The sequence below is a fragment of the Halyomorpha halys genome, unplaced genomic scaffold (assembly GCF_000696795.3).
Source record: "Halyomorpha halys isolate HHAL.00 unplaced genomic scaffold, Hhal_1.1 Scaffold2254.1, whole genome shotgun sequence".
Taxonomy (NCBI): Eukaryota; Metazoa; Arthropoda; class Insecta; order Hemiptera; family Pentatomidae; genus Halyomorpha; species Halyomorpha halys.
The window spans coordinates 1-19,726 of record NW_027114678.1 but is presented as its reverse complement, the minus strand read 5'-3'; the positions used below and the strand labels follow the sequence as shown (position 1 = coordinate 19,726).

At 33.0% G+C, this 19,726-nt stretch overlaps 1 protein-coding gene across 14 annotated transcripts in view; it reads left to right on the top strand.

The window, feature by feature from the left end:
- LOC106691330 (zinc finger autosomal protein-like) overlaps positions 1-18,172 on the top strand; it is a 33,267-nt gene extending 15,095 nt beyond the window's left edge. For 7 of the 14 annotated variants that reach the window (XM_067051824.1, XM_067051828.1, XM_067051827.1 and 4 more), the window contains 2 exons: positions 4,277-4,348; positions 10,361-11,875. In XM_067051824.1, coding sequence (XP_066907925.1) covers positions 4,277-4,348; positions 10,361-11,286 — 998 coding nt within the window. In that variant the 3' untranslated portion in view covers positions 11,287-11,875. The other 7 variants (XM_067051829.1, XM_067051825.1, XM_067051831.1 and 4 more) reach the window with 5 other exon arrangements.
- The last annotated feature ends 1,554 nt before the right edge of the window (positions 18,173-19,726 follow it).

Here is a 19,726-nt window from a genome sequence, read left to right as displayed (position 1 = left end):
TTTAATATTCTGTCAAGAAAGGACTCGGTCACCAAGCTTCCTGCATCACAGGAAGCAAAGTTCCCAAGTGTTCAGGCCTGCACTCACGTTGGTTCAAATATCTCTGAACCAAAGTGAGGCATTACTTAATCTTTATAATAATGGGGCACTAATTTTAACAACAAAGCTAATGGGTTGCCTGCAACTGGAGAGCTGATCCCAGTAAACAGGGCTCCAGTAACTTCCTACCACATTCAAGTGGGTCTACTATGTATACATAAAATTGTTACATACATATGATTGTTACATTTGTAAACATATAGATAATTATATTAATCGTTTGGCAATCAGGCTTTTATTTGGAACACCTTTGCAAACTTTTTGAATGCCCCAAACATGTCGGGAGTTGCCACGAGTTCTTCTAGAGACTTAGGCGGCCAATCAAGCAAGGAGCACTCACCTACTAAAGCGAGTCTGGCACAAGTGTACATAGGGCAGTCAAAAATAATATGTTTTACATCTTCCACGGCTCCGCAGTTACAGTTAGGATCATCCCTTTTTTTGAAGAAGTGTAACTTTGAATTTATGTTGCCATGCCCTGTAAGAAGCTGCACCGTCCAGTGGTCTGTCTCAACCCATTCATTTTTTACCCTTTTTCTGACATCTGGGAGGAACTCATGAGTCAGTCTTCCAGTTGAACAGTTATCCCACCTCCTCTGCCATTCTGATAAGACAATGTCTTATCTAACAACTTCCTCGAATCTTCTGCTAGAGCTGACGAAACAGCTTGACACAACAAGGACCGGCAAGCCTTTCTTAATATTGTACTTGGCGATGGCAATCTGGATTCGAAGGTCTATTGGCAGTTGGCCCGTAATTATTTGCAAGGCTGAAGTTGGTGCAGTCCTTTAAGCTCCAGTCACAAGTAATAGAGCTCTCCTTTGTGCCTGTTCCAATAATTTAAGATGTGCATACGTGAGATTTTGTCCCCAGGCAGGTACAGCTTAGAGGGCGATTGGCAAGAAGGAAGCTTTATATAATATTTCTCTGCACCTATATTTCAGGCCCCAGGTCGTTCCTGCTATATTATTGAGGTAGCTGTAGCGAAAAACAGTTTTACTTTTAACTTCCTTTAAATGATTGGTAAAGTTACACCTTTCGCCTAAAAGAACGCCTAGGAACCTAACTTCTGGTGATGGTTTTATCATTTTATTCCCAATACAACCCTGGGAAGGAAGCCTCTCATTTTTCCTTTTAAGAACAAGAGTCGAGTCTTTTCGTAGTTTAGGGAGAGCTTCTTTTCACTGCACCATTGCTCAACAATAAGAGTAACCTCTGCTGCTTTCACTTCCAGATTAACTCGTGACCTTGCCTCAATTCCCACGCCAAAATCATCGACATATGCGTCTGGTGTGTATCCTGCTGCACGTAAATTTGCCAGTAGTGGATTCATATTGATATTCCATAATGGGAGACCTAAAACGGATCCTTGAGCGCAACCCCGTTGGATCAGTCTTGTGATTCTCCTTGTTGGTAACTGGTAGAAGACTGAACGGCTCTCCAAGAAGGATTTAATAAGTTTGTATATATTTCTTGGACAGTGCAGCTTTTTAAGTTCCCCCATTATTCCAGGCCACCACATACTGTCAAAGGCTCCAGCAACATCATAAAAGAGGACAATAAAATATTTAGAGGTGGAGTGTTTTGCCGCCGTTAGGAGCTGATTGATAGCATCTGTGGTTGATAATCCCCTTCGTCCCCCAAACTGATCTGAAGAGAGTTGGACTATCACTTCCTTTAGGTGCAGTAGCATGAGGCTTTCCAGAACTTTTCCCATGACGTTTAAGAGGCATATTGGACGATATGATTTTGCATTCACTTCTGCTATTCCTGGCTTTAGACTTGCGACCATTTCTGCCTTCTTCCAAATTCGAGGGAAGACACCTTCTTTTAAGCATTTGTTGTAGAAGGTAGTTAAAGGGCTGATTAGGGCTCTTCTAGCGTTCTTCAAAATTTCAGCACCTACCATGTCTGGTCCCGGCGCTTTTCCTGGGCGAAGTTTATTGAAGGCCATATCCACATCAAGTTCGTCCCATGGGGAAGCGTCTTCAGTCGGAGGAGGTACATCCATTTCAATTCTGCATTGCGTGTGGTCTGCAGTATCACCCATTGGGTCATCCACTGGGAAAGATTTCAGCATTATGGCCTCTATAGCCTCTTCTGCCGACCGGGCAGTGTCGCCATCATGCATAAAGGAGGTGAAGGTATTCCTATTCCAACTCGTACCAAGTACTTTTCGGTATACAAGTACACACCTAACTCTACCTATCACTAAATGAACTAGGGTGTTGATTATACCATGAACCAGGTTATTATTATTATTAGTTTGGCACTACAACTCGATGTTGAGTCCTCCATCGAAGGCAAGGTCTTCCTCTTAGTCTTGTTCCATGAAATACCTCTGTCCATATTTTCCTTGGCAGATCATTCTCAGTTATCCGAGTAACATGCCCAACCCACCTACCAAGCTACTGATCTATTGAGCCTCACAAACTGGACAACGCCTGGTTCCTTAAATAAATCTTTGAGCTCCTGGTTTGTTCGACGTCTCCATATCTGGTTAACCTTGACAGCTCTAAATATTTTACGGAGAATCTTCCTTTCCAAGACCATTAAGTTGTGCTCAACAGCCTTGGAGATAGTCCACGTTTTCCGAGCCATACAAAAGAATTGTTTTATAAAGATAAATCTGGGTGTCCTTAGACAAGGCACGGCTCCTAAAATAGGGACTTAGGCTATAACAACAGCGATTAGCACATAGGACTCTGCATTTAATTTCAGAATCCACAACATTGTCTTGGGTTATGAGCGATGCAGGATACTCAAACTCGGGGACTTTTCTAAAAGTATATTCTCCGATCCTAATTTCTTCACCGGGCCTGGGGATTTCTTCTGTGACTATGTATTTGGTCTTTTCTGCATTCACTTCAAGCCACATTTGTTTTGCTGCTTCAGCTAATTTCATAAATCCATCAGAGTCAGCTTGGAAAGAACGTCCAGCAATGTCAATGTCATCAGTGTTATCAAGAAGCTGTATTGTTCAGCTGAATATTGTTCTGTCCACTTGAATTCCGGATTCTCTAATGGTCTTTCCAAGAGCTAAATCAATAAGGAGGTAGGCCAAAGTATCCCCCTGCCTTAGTCCTTTTCCGGAGACAAATTCATCAGATCTTGCTCCCCCAATCTGCACCATGCATCTCACCTCTGTCATGGTTAGTTTTACCATTCTAATTAACTTCTCAGGGATGTTGAATTCTCTCATTGCCTTGTATAATTGTTCCCTATGAATGCTATCATATGCTGCTTTGAAGTCAACAAATAGGTGGTGCATTTAATCCTGTATTCGCGTCCTTTCTCAAGCATGATGTGTAAACAGAATATTGTGGATTGTCACTATGAACCATGTATGTATCTTTATTTTGTTTACTTTTTTTGATAGAAATAACTGGAATGTTTCCGTAAAAGAAGAATAAAATAAAAAATTTGTGTTAATGAATTCTGATGAATAATAACAAGATAGTGACAAAATACAATAAGTAAGTAAAGGACTGTATGAGCGAACATATCTGAGTGTTGATCATAAACTTGTGCCTAGGAGACTACTATAAGTCCATTGTAACTACTGCTGTGAGAATTTGTAATTCATGTAGTTTGTTGTTTATATATTTTGTATCGCTCTATAGACATATCTATATAAATAGAAGAATCACAACAATGTGTCAAATTCATTTGAAATCCTGAGTGTTGTAATTGAAATACATTTATAAATGACATGAAATTGACACATTACTTATATCCTTTGAGTAGCTTCATGTATTTTGTTATTATAGTGATGTAATTTATGCCAATATACTGTTTAAGGTTAGTGTCTAAAGCCCTTTCTTGTTATAACAAGAACCATAATATATTGTGGATTAAAAAAAATAATAATTTTAAATTTAAACTACTATAGGACATTACCAGTACGTGAATTATTCTTTGCCACCAACCAGCAGGTCAGCTACGAGAGATTGCTTTAGCCTGTGGAGATAGCGTCAGAGTGAACAGGCTACAAAAAAAAAATTAAAACAGACGGTATTTAGAAAGGAATATTTAAAATATTCTTTTGAGGAAAGACACTTTCTTTCACTCTCTTCTTCTTCAATCGCCTTAAAGATAAATATTTGATATTGCATTTAATACTCATAAAAAGTATGATATCCACTGTTCCTTGTTTTAAATATTATTTTCATATCAGTAGGTGGACTTGCTCATGTGAAAGAAGAAATATTTGTGAAACAAGAAGAAGGACTGCTCATCCCAGATGAAGGTAAGGCATTTTGAGTTTATTAAAAGAAAAAAAATCAAAAGAGATTGATTCTATTCTAGTACTTTATTTCCTCTTTTCCTCGTTACTTTAAGCACTGTTGCCATTTCACTGTTTCACACCTCTCCACAGCTGTCATTGTTAGGAGGGACTCTTAGATCAATATTTTCTCTTGTTGGGTCCTCATTTGGTTCAGCTATTGTATTTTATTTTATTTACTTCCTTTTTATAATTTGCTTTAGTTATCATAGCTTTTTAAAATGTTAGATAATTTTGACTTTTAATCTTGCTTTCTGTCTTATGTTATCATCTTCGATCGTTATTACTTTAATCTTCAAAATCTCATCTTTATTTACTATTCGTGTTAAGTAATATAGAAGAGCAATGTATTAAAATTTTATTTTCTCATAAATCAGTTTGGACGGACTTTTTAAATTTAGATATATGTGTAAGGAGATGGTTCCTGTTCTTTGTATCCAATATTATTTTTATATCGGCAGGCAGTTTGCCTCTGACTTTACTAGAGTGCAGTACTATAAATGATGGTTAGATTTTTTTTTCTTATCGTTGATTATTTTAAGAATTATGTATGGCGATGAATTGAATGATTCATACAGTGTCTCCCAGAACCTCCAACATTATCCAGAAGATAAAAAGGATATAGACCAGCATACAGACAAATCGGATTTTAAAGAAAAGAATTCTTGGGCCTACTGATTCACCACAAATTCTATCACCTATTAGAAAAATGGGTAAATATTACCAAGAAATTACTCCTTTATTAAAAGTGAGGATGGGCAGTAAATTCAATCAGTTAACCGAGATCTGCCTTTCATCTGATAAGCACACTAGTGCAAACCAAGTACTAGTAATAACAAGAATAATAACCCAAATGTTAAACCCAATCCCATAAAAATATCACCTATATTCTTACATAAGGCCACTAATTACTAACTCCTATTAAACGATTTAAATGTATTATGTATCGGATCTTTCACAACCCTGGTTGTTTTGGTGTCACATTTGGCAATAACACAAAAATTTTTCTATAAACTATAGAAGACTATAGAGTTATGACTAAGTATTATAACGAAGAAAAAATAGAATACCACACATTTTTTACAGATAAAAATAAATAATTGAACGTAGTTATCAGAAAGGTTATACCCTATAGTATTACAGAAGAGGAATTGAAGGATGAGTTACAATCAAAACAATTTGAAGTTGTTTACGTATCAAGAATACTGAATAAAGATAGAAAACCTACTCCCTTGTGTTCAATATCTATTAAAAATAATGAAAAGGCTAAAGATATTTTTAAACTTAACAGTTTATTTTCCGCTATAATTACTGTAGAACCAAAATATAAAAACAATAATATTCCAATGTGTACAAACTGCCAGAGATATGGTCACACAAAAAATTATTGTCATTTAAAACCGAGGTGTGTAAAATGTTTACTACAAGGATTGTACATATTACCAAAAATAAAATAAACTCGCCTCCAGAGCCAACTGAGAACAATTCAAACAGGATAATTCAAACTAGAATTACTTCAAAATTTTGATACGCCGATGCTACCTGCCCAATATTAAAACAACAAGAACGAAAACCTCAGTCCACAGTCAATCAAGTAAACAAAATTAATGGTGAAAATTTATTGTCTTCTTTTATTAAAATCATTATCAAAGCTCTTAATCCCTATTAACCACAAATAATGACACTTTTATCTATGTTAGTGGCGTCATTCTTTACGAATGGGCCATAATATAAATAACAGCTTATCTACTGTTAATAATTCTCTCCTGACTAACTGCACTTCAAATCAAATATTATTCCTAATGAGGTGTAGATAGTTGACCGTAGATTAATGCTTGAAGAAGTTTGTCGGGGGTGCGGTCAGCAAAGAACAACATAAATAAACAAAACCATATTTATTTATTTTATGCCGACGTTTCGATCTGAGTTTCAGGTCTTTATCAGGGCTATAGAACAAAATAGATAACAACCTATTTATCTCTTTTATTCTATAGCCCTGATGAAGACCTGAAACTCAGGTCGAAACGTCGGCATAAAATAAATAAATATGGTTTTGTTTATTTATGTTGTTCTTTGCTGACCGCACCCCTCGACAAACTTCTTCAAGCAAATATTATTCCATTAATTCTCAATTTTTTATCTTTTGTCTATGGGTACAGAATTATGAAAACTAAAAATTTTAAATTGAAATACTCATCGCATCTCTTCTCAAAGAAGTGAATTCAAAATGTTCCTTGAATCAAAGGAGACATAAAGAGTAAGAATATTTACTGGGAATGCCGTAAATCAATTTTTAGTGGTAATACTTTGCTTTATATTTGTTCATGGCACATGCACCAAATGAACATATGTTTTACAGACCAGGTTGTAAACCTGACATTCTGGATATTGTATTGACCAGAAATTATTTGATTTCCTCTTTCATCTCAAGCTATCACAGCTTTAAATTCGGACTATATCACTGTATTAATTACTTTCTCTACTGAAATACACAAAGACACAATCCCTCATTAGTGGAGTGATCAACTGGAAAATGTACAAAATTCTAGATGATGAGAAACTAAAAATAAAAAAACATTTTCCTACTCCTCAAGAAATCGATGAAAATATAGCGGCGAAGCTGGGTGGATCTATCGCAATTACTTATATATATTTAACCAAAGGTGGTTACAATTTGGTTTAGTTGTGTTAGTAATCAATTTTTATTGTTGATTATATGGAATCATAAAGATTAAAGAATGAGGTTACAATTACTTGGTGATTGACTTCTACTATTGAGATATTCTGTGGAGCTTTAAGATTAGCTCTGTTGTTATTTATGTTTTTTCCTCTCATCCTGATTCTGCTCCCTGCCTGGCTGGGTTTTATTCAACCCAATAGTTTATTCACTATTCACTCATCCTGAGTGATAGTTGGCTACTGGAAAAATGAAGTTACCCTAGATAGCCTCTGTGTCACTCATCAAAGGAGTTTGTTTCATCAATTTAAATCCATCAAATACAGTCTATTCCAGTAAAAATCAAGAACCAGTTGTTTTATAAAACGCCAATCACTGCAGATTTTGATTCATCTCAGACTGGACCTAAAAGTGAATGTGGTAACTAGGCCAATATGCCTATCCTCAGTAGTGTACAAAATATACACTAGGATATTAGAGCAGCGACTGCGGAGTATTGTGGAACAAGACATTAAAGAAGAAGTGGCTTTCAGACATGGACAACAGACCCAGGACCACATTTTTCCTTGAGAATGATAGTAGAGAAAGTGTGGGACCAGGAAAAGGCAGTCTATTTGGCATTCCTGAATACTGACTTGACTGTAGTCAAGTCCACTGAGGGTGGCTTTTGACTCAGTCTAGAGGCATGAGATATGGGACACACTAATAACGAGAAGAGTGCCAGCAAATTTGGTAAGTGCAATAAAATAGTTTACCAAGACCCAAAGGGCATTGTAAGAATTAATGGTCAGACATCACTGCCTTTCCACTTTTTTAAGGGAGTAAAGCAGGGAGACCTAATAAGTAAAGATAGTAAAATAGACCAGGAGGTTCTAAATCGAGTGAAGATGGCCAATGGAGTGTACCATCAGATTTCCAAAACTCTTATAGGCAACCAAGAAGTATTTAAATCCGTGTTCCTCCCAGTCCTCCTGTATCGATCAGAAAGCTGGACAGCTCTCGACTAGCACGTAGGAAGGATAACGTCAGCGGAAATGGGATTATTCCGAAGAATAATTGGTAAAACCAGGAGAGGCTGTGTCAGAAATGAAAGAATTTGGGAGGATCTGAGAATGTGAAATCAGTGCAATACAATACAAGAGCGGCAACTGAAGTGGTATGGATAGATCTGTAGAATGGACGATACCAGAAAAGCCAGGTGTTATTTGGAAGGAAGATGGCCTCCTAGCAGACGCAGGTGCATGTATTCTGAGTACATTGGAAAACTAGGGACAGCAAGAGGATGCACCATCCCAGAGATGAGAACACAAGCCAGGGACCAGGACTGGTGGGCTAGATGGACTCAGACTGCGACTCCATGCTTGATGGCACACAGGTGTTAGAGGAAGAAGATATTTCCTGTTGTATCTTCTCCACCCTAAAGCGTTTAAATTACTTTTATCACCAACTTCCTTTTAAAACCCGTAGGCTCCTGGTTACTTCCTTAATATTCCCCACTTTGATTATTGCTGTGTGGTTTACGGGGGTATCTCTGGGGACCTTGATGCAAAATTAAAATGGTTAAATAATTGCTTTGTACGATTCATCTTTGGGGTCCCTAAAAACGTCTCTGTCACCCGATTTTATGAAGAGTTTAAATGGTTTTACCCTTCCTTCTGTCGTTAATATTTTATTGCTTCCTTCCTCTACCAAGTTATCCGATCCCGCCGTCCATCATACATCTCTGATATCCATCAATTTAGACTCTCAGTGCATTCCCGCAAATTTATTATTTGATTATATTTTACAACGTTTTATAATTTCATTTTTATTTTGAATTTTACTCTAAGGCTCTAAAGCCTGATTTTAACGCCTGTATATTATTCTAAGGAATCAATCCCAGAATAAATAAAGAATATTATTATTATTATTATTTTACATAGGTACGTAGATAAGCCGTATATCTATATTTCCATACAAAGTATAAAAATAGTTGTGAACATATTTTTTACTTATCTACCCATACCTCACTGGAATGCATGTTATACTGAAACACTGTGTATAGACATGGTATACATTTCACACTCATTAGACTACGCCTATGTAAGCTGATCGCGACACACTTCTAACATAAAAAGTAGATCTTATATATTGAAGAGTTGGCCACTCCTAATATATAACAACTGTGATAACTTGTAAAACGTGTTATTTTACTTATACAGAGTTGATTAAGTTTTTGAAGACTTAGAAAATAATATACAATTATTTTTAATCATGAAGCTCGGTGACAATTAAAACAGAAAAGCAGTGAACAGTCCTCTTGCCTGTGTTGTTGTCAATCTATACTGCTGATGTAGTTGACAAAAATTATAGGAAGGCTACACTTCCCGCATATGCTGATGACATTGCCATCTACAACAGCATTATAAACGTTGAAACAGCTCTACATCAGATTACATCAAATAGTATGCTCTGAGATTGTTCAAAAGGTGGGTAACTTGAACATCTCAATACAGCCAAAATGGACTGTTGTGTTTGCACACAACCAGTTCGAGAGGTCAAGACTGCTGAAGACTCTCCACGTAGATGACAGGCTAAGCTCACCTCCCAATTCCATAGTATATTTAGGCATAAGGTGTAACCATCACCCCAAGCTTTCTGCCCATCTCTGTTAGAAGATGAGGTCAGCCAGAAGAAAATCATACCGCCTTAACTACCTCCTCACTTCACTGACTCTTACAGAGACTGAAACTCCTGATAGATAAGAGCATTTTGAGGCTGGTACTACTCTGTGGAGCACAGTTGTTCATGCACTTATCAGATGGCACCCTATCTCGAGTTGCTAAAAATGAATATCAACTTTGTTTCACTTCTAAAAAATCTTTTACCTCATGATAGGTAGGTTGGTCTAATTTTTTTTTAACATAGTCCTAATATTAAAGTAAGGGTTTATTTTTAATAACTATTTCTATTTCATGTAGTATATACATGCGAATAGGATAGATAATACAATTTCCTTAAATAATAAGAAAGAATCACCTAAGGTTGACAAGTATTAACGATAACTTAATGATCTCGCTTATGGTGTCAAAGAAGGGAAATTTTGGAAAAGAACATGGGAATAACAGGGAATTTCTTCAAGGCATTCTGCTAGACACCCTGCCTGTATTATATGTAGTATAAAATGGTTTAATAAATGGTTATTAATTATATATTGTAAAACTTGTCTATATTTTTTTAAATGATGACTATTTGATTGATTTCCACTTAATAACTTTATTTAATTTTATATTTTTAATATGATAATTTATTGCTTATAGGTGCCAAGGATAGTTGCCATACAGTAAAGAAATTCCATCAATGTCCTTACTGTGATTATAAATCAGTAAATTTTGGAGATATGAAAAAACATAAAATGGCCCATCATACAGGAGAAAAACTTTGTCAATGCCCTCATTGTGATTATAAATCAGTAGAATCTGGAAATATGAAAAAACATAAAATGGCTTGTCATTCAGGTGAAAAATCCTATCAATGTCCTCATTGTGATTATAAATCAGTAAAATTTGGACATATGAAAAAACATAAAATGGCCCGTCATACCGGTGAAAAGCCCTGTCAGTGCCCTCATTGCGATTATAAATCAGTGGAATCTGGAAATATGAAAAGGCATATAATGATTCGTCATGCAGCTGCAAAGTCCCATCATTGTCCTTATTGTAATTATAAGTCAGTAACATTTGACAGTATGAAAAGGCACATAATGGCCCGTCATACAGGGGAAAAGCCCTGTCAATGCCCTTATTGTGATTATAAATCAGTAGGATCTGGAAGTATGAAAACGCATATAATGATTCGTCATACAGGTGAAAAGTCCCATCATTGTCCTCATTGTAATTATAAGTCAGTAACATCTGACAGTATGAAAAGGCACATAATGGCCCGTCATACAGGTGAAAAGTCCCATCAATGCCCTCATTGTGATTATAAATCAGTAGAATCTAGAAATATGAAAAATCATAAAATGGCTTGTCATACAGGTGAAAAATCCTATCAATGTTCTCATTGTGATTATAAATCAGTAACATCTGGAGGTATGAAAAGGCATATAATGGCCCGTCATACCGGTGAAAAGCCCCATCAATGCCCTCATTGCGATTATAAATCAGTAGAATCTGGAAATATGAAAAAGCATATAATGGCCCGTCACACAGATGAAAAGTTGAATATAACTGGAACCAGTTGAATATAAATCCCTCTTTTCTCGTCTAATTCAAAATATCATCATCTTGAATAAGCAGTTCCTTCTAAGAATGAATGTAGACAAGTTAAATATTAATAAAGTATTATTAATAATTACAAAGTTCACAAAATGTTAAATACAACAATATAGATGATATAATGAAACAGTGAACTGTTTCAATATGATGATGATTAAATAACTATAATAATGATCATACGTTATATATATTCAAGTGCAGTTAGAAGCTGAAGTTATTATAAAGAAATCATCCTATCCAACGGTGAACTTGCATCAAGAAATCAGAAACCAAATATTTTAAGAAAATTATAAAAATTGTATTTAATGTTTTGTGATGTGAATTCATTTAGATTTAAGTTTATATTTTTTTTGTTTATTTAAATTTGGAATTATTTTTACTTTTGTTTATATAAGAAATTACACCTCTTATATACATAAATAACCAATGCTTTCTCCTATAATCAAATATTCTGTACTTTTCTGATAATAAATTTAAATCTATAATTTCCAATTTAATTTTATTATTTAATGTATTAATATTGAAATAATAAAAATTTTTAGTCAGATACGTTCATTATGTCAATGTTTCTATAGCAACCTTTTAATACCATGTTTCCATAGTAACCATAATGTAAATAACATTTTAAAAATTAGAAAAAAAAAAAACTGTATATTGTTAATCTGTTAATATATTGATAAGTTTAGTGGTTTCCAGGAGGTCTGCGGGAATTCTTTTGGCTTTAAGTGCCCTCCAGATTTCATTTCGGGGTACTGAATGGAATGCAACTTTTAGGCTCAAAAAAGCAATATAATTATTTCTAACGATTTCTATCCCATGCCTTTTCTACGATAGTTCTGTGGGCGAATATGTAATCCTGGGTTTGTCTTCCTGCTCGGAACCTGACTTGGTCTTCTTCTAGGTTTAGCTGTATCAGTGTCCATAACCTGCTCTCTAGAATAGTGGTGTACAGTATGTATGTTTATTGGGATAAGCATATTGGTCTGTAGTTGCCACATTCTGTTGTACTATCTTTCTTTTGTATTGCATAATGATATATTACCAGTCCTTCGGAATAAATTTACTGTCCCATATCTTTTGAAAAAGTGCTTATAGTGACTTTATCATTTCATTACCTTCATATTTGATAAATTCTGGAAAAATTCCATCTCTGCCTATGTGCTTTACCTAGGGATGGGATATCAAAAGAAAATATCGATATCGAAACTTTAACGAATAAAAGTAATAATAATTATAAAATGATAACATAGCAAGACATATGAAGACTTATTTGAACTCCACGACGACCATATCATAAACATAATAAATATAAACTAAAATATAATTGTTTTATTGTAGAAAATTTAAAAATAGAATATTGATATTTTATTTTGATAAGTACATATTAATTTCAATATTTTCTTTTGTAGTAATCGATAGGGAATATGAGCATCAATATTCCGATATTATTTTATCCAAATATTGATATTTTGTTTAAAAAGACTGGAAAATTGTATAGTGATTTTAAAATAGGAATATCGATATGTTATTTTGAAATTACATGTTTATTTCGATATTTTACACTATTTGTAATAACGATATAGGATATTAGTAACAATATTCCAATATTACTATATCAAAATATGAATATTTTTTTTAAATGACTAAAATAACATATAGAGATTTTAAAATAGGAATGTCGATATTTTGTTTTGATAATTACACATTTTTCTCTCGATATTTTACATTGTTGTAATATCGATATGGAATATAAACGACAATATTCCGGTATTATTTTATCGAAATATTGATATTTTGTTTACAAAGACTAGAAAATTGTATAGAATAATTAAAAATGGAATATCGATATTTTATTTTGATATTACATATTTATTTCGATATTTTAACCTATTGTAATATCGACATAGGATATTGGTAACAATATTCCGATATCACTATATCGATATTTTGTTGAAAATGACTAAAATAATATATAAGAATATCGATATTTTATTTTGTTAATTACATATTTTTTTCTATATCTTACATTGTAATGTCGATATGGAATATAAACGACAATATTACTGTATTATTTTATCTTATTAAATCAATTATCGATATTTCTATTTAAAAAATTTCAAAATATCGATATTATCAACAATGTTAAATACCGAAATGAATATGAAATTTTCAAAATGAAATATTGAAATACCTTGTTGATAATCTTCTATATCGATATTATTAAATATATTTAATATCAAAATGGATATTAAATTATTGAAACCCAATATTGGAATATTATTGGCTATGTTAGAAATAAATATAATACTAATATATTATACTACTATTATTAATATTTCCTCTAGCAAAATATATTTATTTTATATATCATATACGTCTATACAATGTTTCTTGTATTTATCCCAACTTTTAAGGTGCGACCTTACTCACTTTTTACCTTGCGACCCAGGGATCTTTCTGCATCTTCCTTCCATATCATGTCATATCTTTCTCCTTCCTCCTAAACGTTCGCTAACTCTTCAGGGGATCATTTGGGGTCAGAGAACTTCGAAGAACAGTGTTGTCTCCATCTATCCCAGATCGTTTCTGAGTCTGAGATCATATGTCCGGTTTCATCTTTTATGTTTCTGAATTCTTTTACTTTTTCCGAAAGATCTTTATATTATATCTGTTGTCCCTTTCAAGGTATTTTCTGAATTCTTACCAGACCTTCTTCTTGGCCTCTCTTACAATACGTTTACCATCATTTCTCCCCTTAACATACTCTTCCCATTTCTGTGGTGCACGATTCAGTAGGTAAGCCTTCCATGCTTCTTTCTGTGAACCAATTCTTGGACTTCTTCGTTCCACTATTTGGTCGGCTTGAGACGAGTATTTATTTTCTCCACTCCACATTCATTACACCTTGCTGATTCAAGTGTGTTATGATTTGCCAACCCAGTTCTGAGGCTAATATGATTTCTATAAATCTTATATTTACTTCCTAGCGTGTTATTGGCCCAGTTAGAAAGATTCTTATGCCCTAGGACAAAAAATCCACTGGTTAATTCACCTTGGCCAGCAGCGTGGCGCTAGCTACTAGGGGGGTCGACCGTAGGGTGCATACTGTCCAAATAATAACGAAGTCTTGCAAAAAGTTCTTTATATGTGTGTGTCTGTTAACAGCCTAGTAACTATGGGAGTCAAATGTAAAAATAATAAAGTAAAACACATTGTTCAAAACTTTTAATATCTAAAACTCTCTCCAATGATAAGTCATTTGTGCCCGCATTGATATATATTTCGAGAAATCTCTTTCTATGAATCTCAACAATCGAATATTCAAAGATCATGATAAGGCTTTATGCCATTAGTGATAAGGTGACTGCAGCACTTACTAAGTTCTTCAGCCGTTAGGATATGAGTGATGATACAGAGCTAGGCGGTCATTATTCAAAACTCTCAGACCACCCACTGTTCGCAGCTTGCAAAGATAAATAAATCAATAAATTTGAGGTAGTTTTGCAGTTTTGGGTAATTATAACAACAGATTTGCCTATAGATGTGACTATATTTGGAATTAAAAGCACGTTAAATGTCTTTAGAATATAAGTTATTAGATGCACCTGTCAAAATAGTATTTTTGTTCTTTATTAATATTAAAAAATTAATGAAAATTTTGCCGATGTTGAATATGGAACTCCTAGATAGTTATAACATTTTGTAAATTCCAGGTATTTATTTTGCCAAAACAGTAACTTTAATTTTTTCATTTGTGGTGACTTATGGCATACCAGAACTTTTGATTTTCGGGGTTTAAGACTAGTGAATGTTGTGCGCTATACTGTTCAAGGATCTTAGGTTTCTTTTGGGTATTATGCCATGACTTACTTAAAATTACAATGTCGTCTGCCAATAGGAGCATTAGAACTTCATTGTTGCATAAACATAGCTACCCTTCACCTGGAGATTAATATTGATCAGTGACATTAGTGAGAAAATTTGTTCAATGCAGCCTCTTCCTTTTCGAAATCCCGCTTGTTTAAATGAGTAAATAACTTAGTTATGTTATTTATCAATGAGAGCCCGTTTGTTATCTACATCTGTTTTGTCACCCTTTTTGTGCCTCAAAATTAAGTTTGATTTTGTACAGGCACCTGGTAGTTGCTCGTTTCCATATTATAATTGAAAAGATTTAATATCTAATGTTCCCATTCAGGGGTTAAATATTTGAGGATCTCATGTATGATGTCCTGACTGGGTGATTTCTTGCTTTTACTTAATTTTATTACTTGCTGGAGTTCCTCTAATGAAAACGGCGGGTCCAAAATAGGGTGGGTTACTGAAAAAAAAAAAAGTGTTTCTTGTATCAGTTTAATTTTTTATAATGTTCTGCACCTTTATCAATATCTATTTTACTCGTTTACATGTTTTTTGGTTTGACGGAATTGATAACTTTCCAGAATTCACTACTGTTTTACATTTTGAAGTTTATTAGTAATCAAATTGCGTTAGCTGGATTTCTTATTTTCGATGAGTGCTTTGTAATTATATTTGACAATAATATAGCCTCCAAGAGAAGATTGTGAATAATTATTTTGGACGCAGAATTCTTTTAAGTATCTATTAATATCTTCTATTAATATAATATCTTATATTATACATATCTTCTTACCTACATGATATTATATTTCATCTTTCACTGTTTTCAATCTACTACCATCTAATTCCATGATTATCAATCAAATTTTTTTACTATTCAATTATCAATTTTTTATCATTTATGATTCAATTCAATATTTTTTATAGTTCCAAATTTGTTTGTATACTATTCCTTTTCAATTTTATGTCTCTCTAAATGTTGTTGTTATCTCTTTTGTTCTATAGCCCTGATGAAGACATGAAACTCAGGTCGAAACGTCGGCATAAAATAAATAAATATTGTTTTGTTTATTTATGTTGTTCTTTGCAGACCGCACCCACATTTTTGATCCCGAATTTTCCACCTGAGAAATCGTAAAAATTAAAAATTCTTAGAGTTCTAGTAGCTCCTATATGAGATCCAAAGTTCCTAATAAAAAAAAGGAAACATTTATGTTATTTAATACAAAACAAATATGTTCTGTTGCCCCCCCCCCCTGCGAGTTCTAAAAATTATCCTTATGAAATAATATCTTATTTTTGCCAGAAAAAACATAAATGGCCCTATTCCAGCAGTTTTTTTCGACTTGGAAATATTTTTGAGGCGAAATTTTGTTTTGTTTCCCTGACCACCTTCTTATATATAAATTTTTATGGTCAACTATATATACATTTATAATTTATTGATTTTTACTACAGAAATTCAATATTATTTGTTCTAAATAAAATTATCGAGTCTGCTTTAAAAAAGGTATAAATCTTTTAGTTTATTTGCTTTGTTACAAGGAACACTTCCAGTCTAATAAAAAATAATATGGTGACTCGGTCACCAAGCTTCCTGCGTCACAGGAAGCAAAGCTCTCTCAAACGCAAACTCTCTCTCTCTCTCTCTCTCTCTCTCTCTCTTTTTTTTTTATCCTTCTTTCCCCCCCCGCTGTACCTTTGGGCAACCCTATACCAGCGGTACGTTCCAAACTTCCTAACACTTTAATATTCTGTCAAGAAAGGACTTGGTCACCAAGCTTCCTGCGTCACAGGAAGCAAAGTTCTCTCAAACGCAAACTCTCTCTCTCTCTCTCTCTCTCTCTCTCTCTCTCTCTCTCTCTCTCTCTATAACATACTTGTTCTACTTCTCTGTACACAGATCACTCTACCGATCACTAAATGAACTAGGATGTTATACCATGACACAAATATTTAGCATTTATTGATATTTATATGTTAAAATACAACAACACCAGTTTTTATATTATATGTTAATTTTTTTATATAAATGACATGCTATTGACAATTATAAATAAATTAGGTATTATTTTGAAGTATGTTTTATTTACATATGTGCTTTCAATAACTACATGTATTTTGTTATTAGAGTGATGTAATTAGGGCAAGTATACTGATAAAAGTAAGTGTATAAAGCCCTTTCTTGTTATATTGTGGAATAAAAAAAAAATAATAATAATATAAAATTTAAACTTGAAATAAATTATAGGTTTATTACTGTAGGAAACTGCCATTATGCGACTCAGTTTTGGCCATCGGCCAGCAGGTCAGCTAAGAGAGACTGCTTTAGCCTCTGAGAACCACGTCTGAGCGAACAGGTCATAAAAAAATTAAAACAAGTGCATTCTTTTGAGGAAAGACATGTTCTTTTACTTAGCTCTTCGATTGCCTTAAAGATAGATATTTGATATTGCATTTAATACTCATAAAAAGTATGATATTCCCTGTTCCTTGTTTTAAATATTATTTTCATATCAGCAGGTGGACTTGCTCAGTATTTTCTCTTGTTGGGTCCTCGTTTGGTTCAGCCATTGTATTTTATTTACTTATTTTTCAAAATTTACCTTTGTTATTATAGTTTTTTATATGTTAACAAGGTTAAGATAATTTTTACTTTTAATCTCGCATTCTGTTTTATCTGTTATCATCTTGAAACATTAACTTTAAGCTTCAAAAGTCATCTTTATTTACAATGTGTGTTAAACATTAAGATAGAACAGCAATGCATTAAAATTTTTTTTTCATGGATGAGCTTAAATTTTTTTTATGTGTAAAGAGATGGTTCCTGTTCCTTGTTTTAAATATTATTTTCATATCAACAGGTGGACTTACTCATGTAAAAGAAGAAGAAGAACTGCTTATTCCAGATGAAGGTGAGAAACATTTATCTTATTAACTCTAGAGAAGGTACTGTACGAGTGTACAAAGAACCTTATAATATATTATGGTGTAAATTTTTATGAAAAAATTATTTTATTTAATAATAGTATTTTTATTTCATTTTGAATGAGTTTAATAATAATATGATATCAATCCATTGTAGTGATAATTTATGTCTCTTGACAAATAAAATTAAAAAGTGTTAACAATGTACAGGACAAAGGCATTTGAAATTGAATTATTAAAAACAAATTTTAAGGAATTTAAAACAAAAGGTTGATTAATTTTTATAATATGGGGAAAACATTGTTATTTCGATGATTTATTTATTTGTTATTTTGGTGAGGGAAAAAACGGTGATCACTGTGTACCTATAATTGATGATATATATAAAAACAATGAGAACTTGGAAAATTTGTTATTTTACTTATACAGAGTATAATAAGTTTTTGAAGACTTAAAAAATAATCAACAATTATTTTTAAATATAAAGCCAGCTTACAATTAAAAAATAAAAGCAGTAAGCTATCCTCTCATCTATTTTGTTGTTGGTAGGGTCGGAGTTCAAAAGGAACCTTTACTAGTCCGACCGTATAAAAAAAAAATAAATGAATAGCCGTATTTTGTTATTGTTGTATTTTAAATAAAGACCATAAGAAACTGTAACACAAAATATTCAAACATTGAAACTAGAAAAAAAAATAAAGAAACTTCTAAAAATACAAAAATTAAAAAAGAGAAATTGTTGTAAGTTTAGTTTCATTTAAAATTGTTAACACGCTCATAGAAGGTTACTAGTAAAAAGAATTTCAATACATTCAGGCTCAAAAACTTCTTATATAATGTATAATAATATGAATATATCTTTTTAAAATGTTTTTCCAATGTCAGTAAGAATAAATTACTAAATGAAGACACAAATATGAAAGGTAAAATTAATGTACAGGCTTAAGTGGAGGCTAATAAGCATTATCAGTTAATTAAAATGAAATATAGTTAAATAATTTTATTATCACACAAATGAATAAATATATACCCACGGATTCTAATAAAAAAACAATTAAAAAAACTGGCAAATCGTTTCACTTCCTAAGAACACAGTTCTTAAGTAACTTAAAAAGTCATAAATTACTGTATTTATCATAAGTTGATCCCATTCTAGGATGAAAAAATATATTCTGCATTTTAAAACAATAAAAATAAGAAAATTGTTGTTCTCTAACTGTTTTATAACAAATTTAAACTAAAGAGGTAGTTTTTTTATGAACACAATGATTATCATGTCTTAAAAATGACTTTTTGGAAGACACTGCGTTCTTAATAAGAAAATCTGCACAGAGTTATCAAATAATTTGCCTTTCATGAATTTTCCTATAAATTTAAACAAATTTAATGAGACACAGCCTGCTGGCAACACTGACTCACTAGAGAGATAAGGGCACCTGGACCAGTGTATGTATACCATACTGGTATTAGTTATACCTATGTCGCAAATAAAAACATACTAATACGCATTGCTCACCACAAATACATTTATTTGTATTTATAAAAAAAGGGAAACCATTATTAAATATATGTTGGCCACACCAATACTGGTGATGTAGTTCTGGTCATGTAGCTCTG